At 48.5% G+C, this 18884-nt stretch overlaps 1 protein-coding gene across 2 annotated transcripts in view; it reads right to left on the minus strand.

The window, feature by feature from the left end:
- GLT8D2 (glycosyltransferase 8 domain containing 2) overlaps positions 1-18884 on the minus strand; it is a 138445-nt gene that overhangs the window by 28432 nt on the left and 91129 nt on the right. For both annotated transcript variants that reach the window (XM_085653251.1, XM_085653252.1), the window contains exon 9: positions 5411-5523. In XM_085653251.1, coding sequence (XP_085509377.1) covers positions 5411-5523 — 113 coding nt within the window. The remainder of the gene's footprint in view (positions 1-5410; positions 5524-18884) is intronic.

Consider the following 18884-nt stretch of genomic DNA (forward strand, 5'->3'; position numbering starts at 1 on the left):
GCAGAGGGGCTAGACAACACCAGATAGCCAGGAACACACTACACAACAGACATTCCTTGTGTGCTCGCTCTCGGAATGAGTGGCTCTTGCAGTAGAATATCGTGTCTCTGCATGCCTTGGTTGTCTCTGTGGGCAAGCAACAGGGTAATAGGGAAAAAGGACAATGAGGGTGTTATCCTAGGATAGCATTGTGGCTTAGTATGTGCTCATTGCTCCATTTCCCCACCCGATATATCCATAACCTACTCGTCACCCTCAGTCCCTTCCCTTTTCTCCCCTTTCTTGCAGACACTCACCGGCTCCACAGCAACTCTCCTGAGTTACAGCCCCTCTCCAGCATCCTCCGGTGGGCACCACCACTCCTCGCTCCACCGCTCATCTTCTTCTCCGAATGCCACTTCGTCTTCTTCTTCGATACCACTTTCTGGATTCTCCACTTGCTGGTCTCCTCTCGATTCCTCTCCGTCTCCTGTAATCGCCGTGTGCCTCTCCTCTGCGAATTGGTCCTTTTTTCACTCTTCGTGGGTAACTCCTTCCGGGATCAACTCCTTCCACTTCCACGTGTCACCTCGCTCTCGTCTCTCCTGTGTGGAGACATGACAGGTGGGTAGGGTTATCCTCTCGGACGGCGAACCATGGAAGCCACGCATCCTGGTCCAATCCTCGGCGTGAAGGCTGCCTCGGGCATAATGGTCCGGAGGAATAGGTAAGAGACGTGTCCCGACGGTACGGCCTCACAGTGACTTCCAGTGCTGAGCAGAGTGAGGACTCTGATCCTTCAGGAATTGTCCTGACTTTTGGATATCAGCCACCAGCTCAGGAGTTCGCAGCTGTTCATCTTGAAATTTTACAGCGTGTATTATTTGAAATTGGTTCTGAGCTTATAAGAGACTGTGAATGAACTGTGAACTGTAAATAGATGTTTCAAAGAAGATAACCTAGGTCTGAGTGGAAGAAGAATAAACTTAGGGACTTTTCCATAGAAGAAGAAAGAGGGGTAGGGAAGTCTTTTGAACTGTGTAAATAAAAATAATTTTTGGGGAGTTACGAACAGTGAAAGGATTTCCAGCACTTCAATGAAATGTGTTTGATCTGTTTGAACAACAATTGGTGGTGAAGAACAAAGACTTTTAGTGCGTCCTCTTGTTGAACTAAACCGGCAAACTGAAGATGGAGTCTGGAAGTTCGAACCGTAGGTCTAAGTGTGTAATAGGTACACTCATTACAGGAATGAGAGTTATAATAGCAGTAGTCATTATTGTATCTGTAAAAGTTTCACATGATGCAGAGGTTGAGGAAGTGGGAGTACAAAGGACATCCACACCTACTACTTCTAGCACAAAGGGTATCGTAGGAGCTGAAAAAGCTATGCTAGATCAAACTAGTCGTATGTTGCATGTAGATTTGTCTAGAGGTGATTACACGCTTAATGCATATGCGAAGCTGCTATATGAGTACGTGAACACGATGGATGTGAGAGACTGTTATGTGTGTATGCAGTTGCGGAGGAAGGTATTTGATACCATCATCTCCCTTTGACGTATGGTATTGCTTCTAGTTTATTGCTTAGTATGTTTTATGACAAGGGTCACTATGAGTATTATTTTTCTAACTATGACATAGTGCTTTCAGAAGTTCCAGCTTATAAGCATCTGAACAAGTATAATTATTATAATCAAGAAGATAGAATAGGAAAGTATTTTATACCCACTGTAACTTTAGATACAGCTTATGCCCATCGACACAACCTAACATGTTCATTAACAGATATAGAAAAGAAGTTTATAGATCAAGTAGAAGATAGGCATAGACAATTAACAGGAAACAGTTACAACAAGGGAGGTATAGTTGAGTGGACCAAAGAAGAGTTAGCGCATAAGGCAAAAGGGAGTAGTGGTCCAATTGCGTTAGATTTTGAGCAGAGAGGGAAGTTATGCGTGAGACAAGTTCAAACCTCCTATGATAAGGTCTTTGTCGGAGAGAGTGTATGTGATTATACTTTCACCATTGAGGCTTCAGCAAATACATTTTTACAAGATGCAACACAAGTGGTGCCAAATGTGTATTTTGTGTGTGGGAAGAATGCCTATGTGCGATTGCCATTGAACTGGTATGGTACGTGCTATGTGGCAGTAGTGTTTCCCAAGATTTATCATGTAGAGAATTTAGACCATTTGGAAGGTGGATTACATTCCAGAGGGAAGCTAGGTGCAAGTGCAGGAGAAATTGTAGGAGATATTTTTGAAGCATTGATACCAAGTTTGGGAGTGGTGTTGAATGATATCAAGATTAGAAAGTTGTCAACCATTGTGCCAAATTGTCAGCAAATACAGCTCAGTCGTTGTTGCTTGTAGATGGAGAGATGGTGTCTATAAGGGCTATGGTGATACAGAACCGTCTTGCTTTAGATGTTTTACTGGCAAAGGAGGGTGGAGTCTGTAAAATGCTGAAGGTCCAACAGTGCTGCACCTATATATCTGACAACAGTGGGGATCTGAAGAAGTATATAAGCAACATTACTGAGATACATCACGAACTGCATGATTTAGCCACAGAAGGAATATGGCACAAGGTGGGAAAAGGATTTGGTAAGGTAGGGAGTTGGTTTGCGTACCTAAGAAAGGGAATTCTTGGTTACATCTTGAAGCCTATCATTATAGTGGTGGTCGGTGTGATTCTGTTGTGGGGAGTAGTGAGGATCTATAAGTGGCATAAGGCAAATAGAGTTGAAAGATCTCTTAGAGAGCAAGAGCACAGGACACAAAGACTGCTGGACAGTCATTACGAGAATATTAAAAGCCTAGAGAAGTTCCGACAGGGAAGGGTGGCTACAAGCTCTGTTTAGGTCGGTTTTTTCTCCAGGGAGTGTGATTTGTTGTGATGACACTAGTCTTCAGAGGGGGGAACTGATGGAGCGCAATGGTGCTCTATAAATTGTAGGGGTGCATCATAATCATGGATAGTTCGCACTCGCATATATTCTTACGCTGTATTAACTTTGATCATTAGAAGTGTGTCGTAATAATAATAATGTGTATGTGGACGACTAGAAAGGTATTTTGTACCATGCAGGAGAAATGAAATGGCATTTATATTTGAAACTGTAACGTTTAGTATATTGCATTTGCCTAATGAAATGCTCATGTGTAATGTAGTGTTCTCCGATTTAAACGTGCACCATGATAAATATTGCAAGAGTAAATGACGAATTGTTTTAGAATGTAATAATTTTAGGTGCTGCAAGATAAAGCAATATTATCATGCGTATAAATGTACGTGTAAAAGACCTAAATGAAATGCTCACGTTGTACATTTGAAGGGCCTATTTGTTTATTCCTATGTTGGCTGAATTGTGTAGGCCTGAAATGTAATTTCCCTGGTAAGCTCTCGCATTTAGAAGTAGTCAGCGAATTTCATGTGCATGCAAGGTTTTTCTATTCTCACGTTTCAGTTGCAGGTGTAAGCAGCTGCCTTTGTTAGTTAGAACTAACATTCTTTGTTTTAGGAGTTAGGCATGGAGGAGAAGCGATACTTTGTAAATGGAGTGTCGATAATTGGTAGCCGGTGTTCTTTCTCACCGAGGAGGCTTGGGAAGCAAGGTCATCGGACTGATCACTGGGAGGAGTGTGGAAGACGGAAGAAAATTACCTAGGAGAGGTGTCCGTTGAGATGAGGTGATCTGTGGGCGTGTTTTACATTTTGTGTTAGGGAAAGTGTCCCGAGGGAGGAGAGGCAGAAGGAGACAGGATGAGTTAGGAGAAGGGGTTAGAAGATTGATCTGGGAAGAGCATCTTAGAACGAGCTCTGCAGCTTTGGTTACCTGACTTGCATCTTGAATGTGCTTCTTAGGAAGTCTTCACGTGCTGACACCTTTAACTGACTTTGCCTGGGAAATGTTAAGTAGGGATGTCACCTTAGAGATAGAGTAGGGATAGTCTAATGCTTTTCACTTTTCAGCCACAGATGAAGTCCGACTTAAATATTGGAGCAGTTCTTGCTTGTGTCCTATTTCTAGAACTTTTCATCCTTTACATGATTCATCGGATCAAGCTTACTCGTAGATACGGTTTTGTATTAGTTACCATGTATTTATACAACCTTGTTGTGAGGTGTCTGTATATCCAATTGTTTTTGGCTTTGGAATAAACCCCCTAAACTGAAGTTTGGAGTCTGTGATCTTTTGAGCCATAGTTACTACTGAAAGTTGAACTGCTTAAAATTAGTTGTTTATCCCCTTTACACTTCTCAGCAGGTAGGAAAGAGCCATCGACCTAGGGTTCCTTGTTAACATTTTGGCAGTGGAACCCGGCCCTATCACTATCCAAAGAGAAGCAGACGTCTATCCTTGTAGAAATTGATGCCAAATATCCCAGCAGCATTAGCGGCATACCTTGCCAACCAAAGAGAAGCAGACGTCTATCCGTGAAGAAACAGAGGCTGAATATCCTGGCAGCATCAGCAGCATACCTTGCCAACCAAGGAGATGCAGACGTCTATCCTAGAAGAAAAAGATGCCGAATATCCCAGCAGCATCAGCAGCATCAGCAGCATACCTTGCCATACAAGGAGAAGCAGACATCTATCCTAGAAGAAACAGATGCTGAATATCCCGGCAGCATGCCTTGCTATTCAAAGAGAAGCAGACGTCTATCTTTGAAGAAACAGATGCCAAATATCCCGGCAGCATCAACAGCATACTTTGCCAACCAAGGAGAAGCAGCCATCTATCCTAGAAGAAACAGACGCTGATTATCCCGGCAGCATGAGCAGCACACCTTGTTATCCAAGGAGAAGCAGATGTCTAGCCTAGAAGAAACAGACGCCTACTATCCCGGCAGTATGAGCAGCATGCCTTGCCATCCAAGGAGAAACAGACGTCTGCTAAGCCCAGTTAGAGCAGAGATCTGATAACTTCAGCTAGAGAACTACTAGCCTATCTGGAGCTAGAGCACAGACTGCCTGTCCGTGGCTAAAATGGAAGGAAAAGAGGCCTGTTATGCTAATCCAGAGCAGAGGTCACAATCCCGAGCTAGAAGCCTAGTGGCTAGTGTTGAGGCATGTAATCTGCTGCAGGAACAGGGACAGAAATGTACTATAAGTAGTGGGCATCCACCGCTGCACAGTATCTTATTCTTCCTGGCAATACAAGAGTATGCAGGATACCTGGCTCATGCACATGTGGCCACAGCAGAGCCAACCACAGCATAATATGTACGCCTTAGACCATTGAAGATTCTTATATTGGGGCCTGTCAACTAAGCAGCCATGACCAGGTTGGTACTGAGGATAGTTTATTTTGCTAACTATGGTAATTTATTGTGCAGGTCTGAAGCAAAATAGTCACCTCTGCGCTTACTTCCCTGTACACAGGTGAGTGCCATCCAGTGTCAAGAAAGGTCACTCTACTTACCCAGGTGCCGCACGTGCCACAAAGGAGGGATCACAGAATGCTTTCCATAGAACACGATGAGCATGGGTGGAGTGGCCACACCCCCGCCCAGAGTGCTACTGTAGAGGTTCTCACTGCAGAAAATAGAGAAACAAGTGTTAGTAAATCAGCATTCCCTAAGTGTTCCACTCTTTCATTGCCTCTTAAAATTGTTTTAAAATATACTCCATATGTGAACTACAAGTGCAGACTGTCTGTACTACAGTACTTCTTTCTGTCAGCGGGTAGAGCCTATGTGAAGACTACGCAGATTGTTTACTACAGAGCCCTGAAACCAACAGTAATAACAGGGGAACCACAAAAGAATACACACTGCCTTTTTTGCCATGCCAAGGTTCTCGTCTACCCCTAATATCCTTGTGCTACTGCCGAGGTTGAAGAAACAACTTTTATTGTTCCATTTCAGAGCTATGTCCAATTAGATTGTTTTACATTCACACTCATTAGCACACAAATTTATTCTTGCATAGACGTTCACCCATACTGCAGTTTGTGCTAAATGCCAACCAATATATCTGGATGCAAACAAAACACAAGTTTGCAAGCATAGGTCAAAGTATTTTTTCAGGGATTTTTAACATCGAACAAGCAATGTTGGCAGTTGCGCATATTTGCTATTTGGCATGGATGGAACACTTTGGCAACATGACCGAGGTCGCAAACAAAAATAATTAAAGCAGTCAAATATGTCTGGGGATTTCACAAAAAAAGTGATGTTATTCAGAAAGCAAGACTAGAGATGGAGCTATTCCAGAACCTGTGTGGAAACAGAAGGCAGGAAAGAGAGAGATAGGATGAGCGGGGTGGTCCATATCTGCCTCCAGGCACTAAGTTTCTAATTTAAGGGACACTTCAGGTAATGTGAGCATGCAAGAAGGGATGGCATGCAAACACATCCCAATACTGCAGTAACACCACCATCTAACGTAAGCCAGAAATGCAAGGCTCTAGGACAAGATCAGTAGAGTTTGCCTTAATCTTTACTGATCAGAACCTGGCATCTGAGCGTCATGTTTTTTAAATTGCCAATATCATACCAGTAGGAGGAGACACATCTCCAGCAACAGTAGATACAGAGTTAATAATCTTTCATGGAATGGACAATTTAAATATACCAGTGAAGTGCAGCCCAATGCAGCTAACAGTTATGTTAGCATCAATATTTGGTAAAATGCTTTCAGCGTGCATGGATACCTGGATGAATGATCATAACCTGCACTTCTGTCTCCATGTGGATTTCCATACAGATCAAGGAGCAAGTTGTCAGAATGTAGGTAATCAGCTGCAACATTATATTTGGTGAAAAGGTACTCTGTGCTCTTTAACAGATTCGCAAGTGGTAGCGGACTTCGTGGACTGCTATCTATTGTGGGAGATAGCAATGCTGGAAATTTTACAGAGGGATCTTGGTTTCATTTTTAACATTAAGATTCTGGATTCTCCATACTCACAACTAAGCAGAGGTTAGATTTGTCACCAGTGGTGACTACTGTTGTATCTTTTCGATAAAATAAGATGTTTAAAAAAGAATGCCCGGTTTCTCACCGGTAATCTTCGTTACTCCGAGTCCTGGTCTTCCCGTTCCATTCCTTGCGCATGAGCAGTTTGCCTGCTCCACAGAAACTATTACCTACCTGAGGTCAAAATACTTCCCCCAATATGGCACCACCTACCTAGCATGCATAGAGGGGGAAGTACATCATCATGACATGAGGGAGGGACGGGCTCAGGAATGGAACAGGAAGACCAGGACTTGGAGTAATGAAGCTAACCAGTGAGTAACCGGGCATTACCTCCTCGTCCGTCTGTTAAATGGTAGCGGCAGTTTCAATCGATAACCTTTCAAGTATTTGCCCGGCGGTGATCGCCTCTCATACCACTCGATAATTTACCAATGAAAGAGGCAGGCGCCGGAGACTGGAAGGCAGGAAACAAAGTTTTATTCCGTCGGAGCAGAACACATCAGATCAGACAGCAAGGTATCGTCACGAGGTGCTCTAACTGCATCTCTGAGACCTGGTCTCTTATACACAGGTTTATTGCTTTATTACACATAGTACATTCTTGAGATTCCCTTGATGCATGAGAGAACATCCCCTGAAGCCCCGGCTCAGATCCGATCCCACACATAGCTACAGTAGAAGTTCCCACCTCACCCGCAGTAGGAGAGGGCTATCGCGCAGCAGGGTATTCCGCCAATTCCCGGGGGTGTGTGCAACCGGTCGGGTCTCAGGGGGTAGGGGCTTTGATCTACTGTAATCCCTTTGATGTGGGGTGTTTCCCTTACAGTAGGGGCAATAAACTGCATCCGCAGGGCTAGGTGATGGCCTGGGATCGGGTCGGACAATGGGGCGCAGAGGAAGGGGGTTATCAAAGAGAGGCATGACCATGTATGGGATGTCGGTCAGGCGTGGGATGTGGTTCCATGGCAGGGTCGCGCAGAATGAGAGGGTTTATGGCCCATGTATGAGGGAGCGGGGGGGGTGGCCGGTGCGCGGGGGATGCTTGCAGCGACAGGGGAACGCGCTGGCGATTGGCAATGAGCGGGGAGAGAGTGGGGTGCCTAAAAATGGCTGCCGCGTGCTCACTGTGCGTGGCGCTGGGGAGAGGCAAGATGGCGCAGATAATGTTCAGTTTGCAAGTTAAATTTCCACAGTCCTCCCTTTTAACATATCTCGCCAGCTTGTCTAGTTCGGATTTATCCCCATAATACTACGGACTTCCACCTCATAAAGGGCTTTCATCCGCTCTGTTTCAAAGTTCAAAGTCTTAGGGCAGATGCAGTTCATAAAAAGCGAACATAAAGGTGGCAGACACTGAATCCCCAAGCAACATCCACATAGTATCACAACCGGTATTAGGATAAATGAAAACAGCCTCCATCCCCAACTTTTAATAGTGTCCCAAAACCAGCTCCCAAGTGACCACCCTTCTTGCTCCTTATGGACCTCTGCGGAAAGTCTGTGGAGGTGTTCAATTGCTTTGTAGACTGAGGGTGAGTTATCCGGTACGTAGGTACAACAGCTGGACCCAATGATGCGGCATGCTCCTCCACGATCAGCCAGAACCACATCTAGAACAAGGCGGTTCTGAAGAGCCACCAGGCGGACGGCCTGAAGCTCAGCGGTGTTGTTGGCGAGGGCGCCAGCTGTAATGTTCATTGCTGTTTCGACTGTCTGGGTTAAGTGGCGGATGGCACGGCTGTTTACCATTGGACCCCCAGAGTGGAACAAGTCCCTTTACTGCATCCAGGAACTGTGCTCCGGTGGAGTCGGCTTGTACAATGTCTTTGGCACGTTTCTGTCGGTGATGGTTTGCTGGAGCCACAATGTCGGGGGAAGGACAAAAGCGATGTAGCAGGTGCCTCCCCAACCTTTCGGGAGCCAGGTGTAGGCCTTAGTACCACAGATGAAGTACATATTCGGGGAGGCAACAAAGGAGGGTGGATCGACTGAGTCCAATGTTCGGGTGATGAGGCAGGAGCTGTGGCCCACCAGCTGCGCCCCTAGGCCTTCGAGGCACACAAATCCAGTGATGTTGACGACGGTTAGGGCCACTGTCAGGGTGGCGGCCGTTCGTTTCCGGAGGTAAGAGAAGGTAGGTCTGGCTGGGTTGTTGAACACTTGCATTTCAACTCGTTCTTTGGCAGGGATGTCCAGGTGGAAGGAAGTGTTTGACTTCAGAGGGCAGAAGAGGGCAGAGGTTTTTCCAGTTTTGTTCAGCCAGAACCCATGGTAGAAGTGTGACACAGTTTTGCCGGAAGTGGCATTGTCCTTGTAGCTCTCCTGCAGGAGGATCAGCCAGGCGAGGCAGGAACCATGGACAGAAAAAGGTGAAGGGATGAAAGGGATTGAGTGCCCAGTGGCATGTGGTAGCAATCCACAGATCCAGCAGTTAGTGGCGTTGGCGGCAAGATTGTGTTGGTGGAGCAACTGCACAAAAGAGTTATTCCAGAACTCCTTACGTCTTTCTCGGAGTTGGGGTGAAAGTGAGATCAGATGGTGTTCTTTCATGGTGGTAGGTTGGACGGTGGTCAGCAATGTCCTATGAGCAGGGGCGCTCTCCTCCATGATCCAGAAGGTGACCATGAGGAGAAGGCAAAAGAGAAGGGTGACGAAAAGTATAATAATCTTCGAGCTGTGTATTCTGTCAGTCTTTGGGTTTTTGTAGTAGGTCTTCGGACGTCCGGTTGCTTCCATCATCTTCGTGTCGGGCGCTTCCATCACCTTCAAGGAACTCGGTAGCGGGCAGAACCACAGACTTTGTTTAGTTTCTCTCCTGATGGCCTTTGAGGGGACTAGGCAACCGCTCTGAGATTTTAACTTAGTTTGTGGTCTGCTTAGCCGAAGTTCTCTCCTTTCGTCGCAAGTTATACCCTTCTTTGGATGGCACAGTGGGATCGGGATATTCAGTCAATTCAAGTGTCTCTGTATCCGGGCAGCGGCTCAGGGATGGTCGGTCTTTGTCCAGAAGTTCTTCTTGGGCGGTGATGTTGTCCGTAGTCGTCAGGGTCGGTGATACCTTCTTGCAGTGGTGTGCATGCAGCCAATTGCGCTTCCCCTCCACTCGAAGAGCTGTTCGGGTGGTGATCAGGACTTGCAGGGGGCCCGTCCACCGGGGCTCCAGACTCTTGGTGCGCTGGAAGTTACGCACTAAGACGAAGACACCGGGTTGGATGTCGTGTCCGGGGCCCCTGGAAACATCGGGAATGGCGTGCAGCACCTGCTGATGGATAACAGACAACGTTTTAGTTAGATTGTACAGATAATCAGACATGAGGACGTCCGGGACGTCGTGGATGGATGTTGGTTTTGGTGCAGTCCAAAGGTTCATGGGCCGCCCGAAGACGACCTCGTAGGGGGTTAAGTGGTGTTTGGTGGGGGTGGAACGCATTGATAGCAATGCTAGTGGGAGAGCGTCTGGCCATCTTAGTCCTGTGGTGGCGACTATTTTTGCTATCTTAAGCTTCAAAGTGGCATTGTGTCGCTCAACCAGGCCTGCAGATTGGGGATGGAAGACCGCATGGAATTTCTGTTTTACACCCAACCCTTTTAAGATGAGTTGGATAACTTCGGCTACGAAGTGGGGGCCGTTGTCGCTCCACAAAATTCGACAAAGGCCGTATCGGGGGAAGAATTCCTTCAGTAGTACTTTTGCAGTAGTCATAGCGGTGTTGTCGTGGGTTGGATAGGCTTCCACCCACTTGCTGAAGGCACATACAACAACAAGTACGTACTTCAAACCCTGGCACCTTTCTAACTGGACATAGTCCATTTGTAGGACTTCAAAAGGGTGATTGGGGACCCCAAACCCTCCCCGGGGTACAGCAGTTCCTTTCCCAGGGTTGTGTTGGAGGCATACTAGGCATTGTTGGACCAGACGTTTGGCTGAGTCTGGGATCTTGTCGTTGTGCCAGACTTTGGAGACGAGTTCGATCATGGGGGCAGACCCTATGTGTGCGGGGGAGTGTGCCATGGTCAGCATGGGGATCAAGTATGAGTCTGGTAGCAACCATTTGTTCAAGTCTTTAGTTCGCCAGCAACCGTCATCGTCCTTCAATCCCACCCGGGCCCATTCAGCTAATTCGTGAGGTGTGCTGGCTAGTTGGATATCCCTAATCGTTTCCCTAGCATCCTTCCATCTCTCAGTTTGTGACCTGGTCACGTACATACGGGTCGTGGACCTATTCTCGGCTGTGGTTCGGGCAGTAATGTCAGCTAGTGCATTTCCCTGTCCTATAATGTCTGTCACCTTCTTGTGTGCCTGGCATTTGATCACGGCCAGCCGTGTGGGTAGGAGGACCGCTTCGGTCAGGGCAGAGACTAGATCTCCATGCAGGATGGGTGTGCCATGAGAGGTCAGGAATCCCCTCTCTTTCCATAAGAGCCCAAAGTGGTGAACTACCCCGAAGGCATACTGACTGTCTGTGTAAATGTTTGCGGTTGTCCCTGCTGCCAGAATGCATGCTCGTGTGAGAGCTATTAGTTCCGCCGCCTGTGCGGATCGCTGTGTGATGCGGGCTGTCTCAACAACTGTTCGGGCCGTGGTGACTGCATAGGCAGCTGAGGTGGTGCCATCGGGGAGCTTGATACATGAGCCATCCACCCACAGTTCTCCGTCAGGGTTCGGGAAGGCAGTATCTCGGAGGTCAACCCTACTCTTGGTCTGTTCGTCGGTGAGGGTCACGCAGTCATGTATAGGGGACGCATTGGGGTCAGCGTCAGGGAGCGGTAGTAGAGTAGCTGGATTCAGAGTGGTGCATCGTTTCAATGTGATGTGGGGTGCAAGCAGAGTCAGTTCGTAACCGGTCAATCGTGCGCTAGTCAGGTGTTGAGTCTTGGTTTGGTTCAGGAGGGTGTCAACCGCATGGGGTACCAATACAGTGAGGGAGTTCGAGAGCACAATCCCCTCGCTTTGCCGGATAGAGACAGCGGCGGCGGCCACTGCTCGAAGGCAGGCGGGCAAAGCTCTGGCTACGGGGTCAAGAGTGGCAGAGAAGTAGGCACAAGGGCGTTGTTTAGGGCCTATGGACTGGGTTAGGACAGACAACGCACACCCCTCCCTTTCGTGGGTGTAGAGGGAAAAAGGTTTAGTGTAGTCTGGGGTTCCTAGGACTGGGGCTGAGCAGAGGGCGTCTCGTAATTCTTTGAAGGAGGATTGACATTCGGGTGTCCAAGGGAGGGGGAAGGGGACATCTTTAGCCAGCAGGGAAAGCAGGGGTTTTACGATAAGACTGAAGTTTGGCAACCATTGTCGACAAAAGGAGGTGAGGCCTACTAGGGACCGTACTTGCTTCTGAGTTTTGGGAACAGGGGTTTCTAGGATGGTCTGAATTCGGTCAGGGGTAAGTTTTCTCCCGTCTTTGGATAGTAGGTGGCCTAAATATGTTACTTGGGGTTGGCAGAATTGTAATTTCTTCCTGGAGACCTTGTGACCATTCTCCGCGAGGAAGCGGAGAAGGTGAATGGTGGCTGTGACTGCAAGTGGAGTGGTGTCGGCCGCCAAAAGGATGTCATCGACGTACTGTATTAATACTACTCCATCGGGTAGTTGGACTGCATCTAGTTGTCTCTTGAGGGCTTGGCTATAAATGCTGGGACTCTCAGTGTAGCCTTGGGGTGCCCTACAGAATCTGTATGAACGGGCTTTTAGGGTGAAGCCGAAGAGGTAACGGCTGTCCGGGTGGATGGGGATGGAAAAGAATGCGTTCTTGAGATCAATAACGGTAAAGGTAGTGGCAGTGGACGGAATCAGGGTGAGGATGGTGGTGATGTCTGAGACCACGGGGTACTGAGGTATGACTATTTTGTTAACTTCTCGTAAGTCAACAATAAAGCGGTATGCTTTCTCATCTCCCTCGCCTTGCTTCTTAACAATGGGTAGGATAGGGCTGTTGCAAACATTACTGACTACTTCTTCTACCACTCCTGCATCAACTAGGGACTCGATGATTTCCACCAACGCCTTCTCGCCTTCAGGCGATATCCGATACTGTGGAAGCTTTGGGAGCACTGCGTCCGGTCGGACGGTTATGTGTACTGGGTCAATCACCATGCGCCCTACATCTGAGTCGGTTTTAGCCCATAGATGTGAAGGTAATGTGTCGAGTAGGGACAGGTCAGCATCAGTTATAGAGAGCATACGTCGTGTGTGACAGGGTCTGGACAGATCTGGGTTATCGTGCAAGATGACCCGAACTCCGTCTGGGGAGCATCTGATGGTAGCTCGAAAATGTTTTAGTAAGTCAAGTCCCATAATAGCATCGGGGGTGTTGGAGGAGAGCAGAAAGGTCGTGTCAGTGACGTTATCGTCTAAGTCAAAGGAGATTGGTGCTGATAAGGGGTTAGTGGAGGGCGTTCCATCGAAGCCTATTGAGGTTACGTGTGAGCCAGACAAGGGTGCCCTAGGAATCAGTCGTTTAGATAACGCGCTACGTGTCGCCCCAGTATCTACCAGGAATGGAGATTTCGTGCCCAGGACCTTAGCGGTGACGTAAGGACCTTGCTGGTCAACACGGAGTTCGACTGGATCCCTCCCTTGCCCCTGGCGGTCCTATGCGAAGTCATGAGTGCTTTCGTAGTCGGACTGCTGACACTGGTGTTGTCGGGGGCGATCAAAGGTGTTTGGTCTGCCTGGCCTGTCGTTGATGGCGTCGTTCGTGTGCCCTCGTCCCTGTCCTCTATTTCTGGGGTCATATGCTGTGTTTCTGGGATCCCTATTTTTGTTAAGTTCCAGAAGGACCGGGCACTGGGATTTCCAGTGTCCGAACCCTCTACAGAACGCACATTGGTTCCCATCTAAGTCTCTCCGTCCGTTGTAGGGTGTAGGTGTATGGTCTCTAGGGGGTAGCTTTCTAGGGGCGGTTGGTTGGTAATTCTCTTTCGGGGGTTCCCTTCCTATGGTCACCCCTTGCAACTGTGCTATCATTACCCTCTCCTTTAGTTCCTTTTTCTTCTTCTCTGACGCCCTATCGTTCTCGTTTTTCTGGTTTTCGTAGTATTGGGCCATCTGGAGAATTGCTGCGGGTTTGGAGGCTGCCCAACTCCTCTCGCTGGTCTGTAGTTTCTGGGAAACTTCTTGTGACAGACCCTTCACATAATTCTGGACAAAGAGGTGATGTCCGGTTGCGGTGGTCATGTCTTGGCCACTGTAATCGGAAAACACAGTCTCGAATCGGGAGAAGTATTCAGACACATCCTCCTGGGGTTTCTGGCGGCAAGCCGTCACTATCGACCAGTCTACCTTTCTTTCTGGGATTAGAGTCTTCAGCTTTTGTACAATCTTGTCTGGGAGCTCTAATATGGCTTTCGGGGGTTTCTGTCCTGGTTCTCGCTGTTTATCTATGGTATCGAGTTGTACCCAGGTATATCCGAACGGCTCAGCGTGGTCAACTTTCCGGATTTGTTTCCACACATCAGCCGGCAGGCATAGCCCAAAGAACAAGTCGATATCTGCTAAAGTCATTATCGTTGAGCCTAAGGCTGTACCCAGTTCAGTGTAGAAGGCAGTCGGGTTCTTTCTCAAGTCGGGTAGAGTTTTTCTAAAGGTCAAAATATCTTGCCGATCCCACGGCTGGTAGACCCAGTTATATACAACCCTTCCCTTCGCATCTTGGTGGTTGATGTCGTCATGTGTTCCCTGACCTCGTGGGGGGACCCAGTAGGGGGCAGCTTCTTTGATGGGCATCATGGCATCAGCCCTTCCTTCCTGGGGCTTAGTCGCTATGGGGGTTTCTGCTTTGGTGGTCTGTCTATGTTCTTTAAGGTGTCGGTAGACCTCGAGTGTACGAGTGAAGAGGTTCGTCACGTCGCCCTCTCTTTCTTCTCCGATGTCTACCTTCCTATATAGGGCCGCTAAGCCTTCGGGACCTTTATCGTGGTATCTATCCTCATATGTATTCAGGGCGTGATAACAGAGCCGTACGACAAAGTGTCGTCTGCGGCTGTCGGCATACGAGTTATACACGTCTGTTATATACTCCTCACTTTCTTTTCGCTCCACTAGTGTCTTTACTATTTTGTCGATTCCTGCTCGTTCGTCCTTCGTTAGTCGATTCATTCTGGTGGACTCTTTCTGTCTCATTTCAGGGTCATCTAACGTTATAGCCGACGTTGGGTTCAGTACAAGAGGCTCAGCCGGCGCGGAGGCCGTGAGGACCGAGGCCCCTGTACTGCTTTCGCTCGTGTTTGGGGGTGGTGGGTGTTGCACTACCGATTGGGAGGGTGCGTATGGAGGGGGCATGTAAATGATCGGGGGACCTAATAGTAATTCGTCATTCGTTCGTTGCTTAGAGGACAACTCAGGGTAGAGCAAAGAAGGGGTCCTAACAGCGTACTGGCCTGATGTTTCATGCTCCTGTCTTAGTTTAGTTTCCCTTCTCTCCTTTATTTCTTCCTCTAACTTTCTAGTGGCAAGGTGAGCTGCCTTTCGTAATTCCTTTTCTGCTTTTACTTCTTCCCTCTTTTTCCGTTGCGTTGCTTCTTTGCGCCACATGCCGATACTGTCAAGCATAGTAGGCGTCGTCTTATTGCTACGCAGAGCTATCTCTAGCACTTCTATCTTATGGTCGTCGAAGGATCCCATCAGTGGCCACTGACTCTCGGGGTCCTTCTTGGTATATTTATGCCACAGCTTGCTATAAGCTACGGCGACTAGTCCATATTTAGTGAACATGTCCTTATTAGGGGTGCCCTGCAGTGGAGCCGGATGGTTCACCTCTAATAAGCGGTCCGGGCAGAACCAACTACCAATCAGTGGGGAGAAGATAGGCATGACGGGTTTCAACGGGGACAAAAGTCAGCACTACCTATCTTTTCACTGCTTGCAAAGACTAGACAGAATATCTCTATTCCTCGTTATTTGTGAGCAGAGAATACCTCCAAAGAACCAATATCGAACAACTAGTGTTCGGACAATCAATCAATCAATCAATGGGGAGATAAAGATAGGCACGACGGGTTTCAACGGGGACAAAAGTCTGCGTTACCTACCCTTCACTATTTGCAAAGACTAGACAGAATATTTCTATTCTACGTTATTTGCAAACAGAGAATATCTCAAAGAGCACTATTCTTCAAAACAATCAATGTTCGGACAATCAACCAGTGGGGAGATAAAGATAGGCACGACGGGTTACAACGGGGACAAAAGTCTGCGTTACCTACCCTTCACTATCTGCAAAGGGAGAGAGAGAGAGAGTATTTCTACTCCTCCCCGTTTGTAGACAGCGAATATCTCAAAGAGAACAATCAATGAGCAATACTAGTATTTCCAAAACTTCAAACAATCAATCAATTATTTCGCAATTTGTCGTGTATCACGACCTTACCCGGACCGCGTGGACAGTTTCTCGTCTTCCGCCTCCAGCGCCCGATCGTCCTCTACTCTCCGTATTTGCCGCGGCACTCCTGATGGTTCCCAGTCAGGACCGTAGATCACTAGAGAGAGGTCTGCTCGGAACCAGTGAAGTTCTGATGATCGGCTGCCAGACGAGGGTCTATTGGGCAGGAGCTCTCCCGATCGTTGCAGTCATTCACTCTGTCGTCGGGACCTCTCCCACTGGATCCACGTGTCGCTGATGGGCCCCACGTTTGGGACGCCAATTGTTAAATGGTAGCAGCAGTTTCAATCGATAACCTTTCAAGTATTTGCCCGGCGGTAATCGCCTCTCATACCACTCGATAATTTACCAATGAAAGAGGCAGGCGCCGGAGACTGGAAGGCAGGAAACAAAGTTTTATTCCGTCGGAGCAGAACACATCAGATCAGACAGCAAGGTATCGTCACGAGGTGCTCTAACTGCATCTCTGAGACCTGGTCTCTTATACACAGGTTTATTGCTTTATTACACATAGTACATTCTTGAGATTCCCTTGATGCATGAGAGAACATCCCCTGAAGCCCCGGCTCAGATCCGATCCCACACATAGCTACAGTAGAAGTTCCCACCTCACCCGCAGTAGGAGAGGGCTATCGCGCAGCAGGGTATTCCGCCAATTCCCGGGGGTGTGTGCAACCGGTCGGGTCTCAGGGGGTAGGGGCTTTGATCTACTGTAATCCCTTTGATGTGGGGTGTTTCCCTTACAGTAGGGGCAATAAACTGCATCCGCAGGGCTAGGTGATGGCCTGGGATCGGGTCGGACAATGGGGCGCAGAGGAAGGGGGTTATCAAAGAGAGGCATGACCATGTATGGGATGTCGGTCAGGCGTGGGATGTGGTTCCATGGCAGGGTCGCGCAGAATGAGAGGGTTTATGGCCCATGTATGAGGGAGCGGGGGGGTGGCCGGTGCGCGGGGGATGCTTGCAGCGACAGGGGAACGCGCTGGCGATTGGCAATGAGCGGGGAGAGAGTGGGGTGCCTAAAAATGGCTGCCGCGTGCTCGCTGTGCGTGGCGCTGGGGAGAGGCAAGATGGCGCAGATAATGTTCAGTTTGCAAGTTAAATTTCCACACGTCTTCCCGTCCCATTCCTTAAGCATGAGCCCACACCCAAGCGCGTGGTGATTGATTTACACAGAAACGAAGGATGACGCAACATACATGAAAGGAAATGCAAAAAAAAAACACAAAGCAAAATATGAGTGCCAAACTCTGTGGACGCAGCCATCCCCAACAGAAGACTGCGGCGGGGAAAAAAGGTGTAAAGCATTACAGATGACACACTGTGACGCACCCCGAAATATTGCCAAGGACAAGGAAACACTCTGAGGCGACTGCCACTGGACCAGAAGCGGGAAGAGGATGGCAAGCAACCATGTCAGACAAGACAACAGAGCACAACACCTCTCGAGGCAGAATGCAAAAACAAGGCCCGATAATCCTCCCAGAGAGCCCATAGGGGACGCACAAGCGAGCCACTAGCCCAAATGCACTGGAATGGCCCAGGAAGATGCGAAGAGCCCACAACATATTCATAGAACGGAGAACTCCCAACTCCACAGAAGATGTGTCAAGAGACGACATAGGAAGGACAAAAACCCCAAGGCCAAGGGAAACCAGGGGTGTAAAGGAGGACCAGACAAATGCCAGAAGCACCAATGGAAGACCTTGGGCGGGGTCCGGAGAGCAGGAGACAGAACTCCGAAGCAAACAAAGTCTGCAAAAGCGAGCTGCCAGAAAAGAGAAAGAAGACATAACTGAGCCCCTGAAGACCAGAATTGAGGCCCATTGGGCACAGAGAAGGGAGGAGTGCGAGATCTGTAAACCCAGCCCAACACCATCCCCCACAAAAACCCAAACTCCCTGACCAAAGGACAGGAAACAGGAGACAGACCCGTTCCCCTACACCAAGAGTCAAAGACCCTCCAGGGAGGACCGCAAGACGTCAGGGGCGAAGAGCCAACAGGGACAACCTCACAGGTGTCTAACTCTCAGTCAGAGGCACAGGATAGAGGACATGTGGAGAAGAGGAGCAAGCAGGGGAGATGGGCGTATGGGAACCCACCAATGCAGAAAAACTGTCAAAACTCAAGAAGGGGAAAAAACAGCATTGAGACCAATACTGAACAACCAGAAGAACCCCTGTCTGCACTACCCAAATCCCCCTGAGGACCCAGGAAAGCAAGGGCTAAGGCAGGGAGAAAGCACATATTGCCCCGGCTAAAACTCTAGGGAAGCAGGCCTCAAATTGAGGGAGAAGGGCCAACACTGCTGAGGCAAATAGACCCAGGGAAGGCTGAATCTGGAGAGAAACAGCACATCCAGCACAAAGAAAACACCTTCCCCTTCACCACCCCCGGAAGAGAGACTGCAGAGAGACAGCAGAGCCTCCCCAAAGCCAACATGCCAAACCCCCGGGGAAAGTGGAAAACAGAGACCGGCGCATCTCCCCCTGCTGGTCGACAAAGGCATGAACGACCAGGCCGACGGTTCCGAATACAGACAGCACAGTGCCGAAGGAGAGGAGTGAAGCAAAGACCGCACCTGTCACACCGCC

This window comes from Triturus cristatus, chromosome 4_1 (assembly GCF_964204655.1).
Source record: "Triturus cristatus chromosome 4_1, aTriCri1.1, whole genome shotgun sequence".
Classification (NCBI taxonomy): domain Eukaryota; kingdom Metazoa; phylum Chordata; class Amphibia; order Caudata; family Salamandridae; genus Triturus; species Triturus cristatus.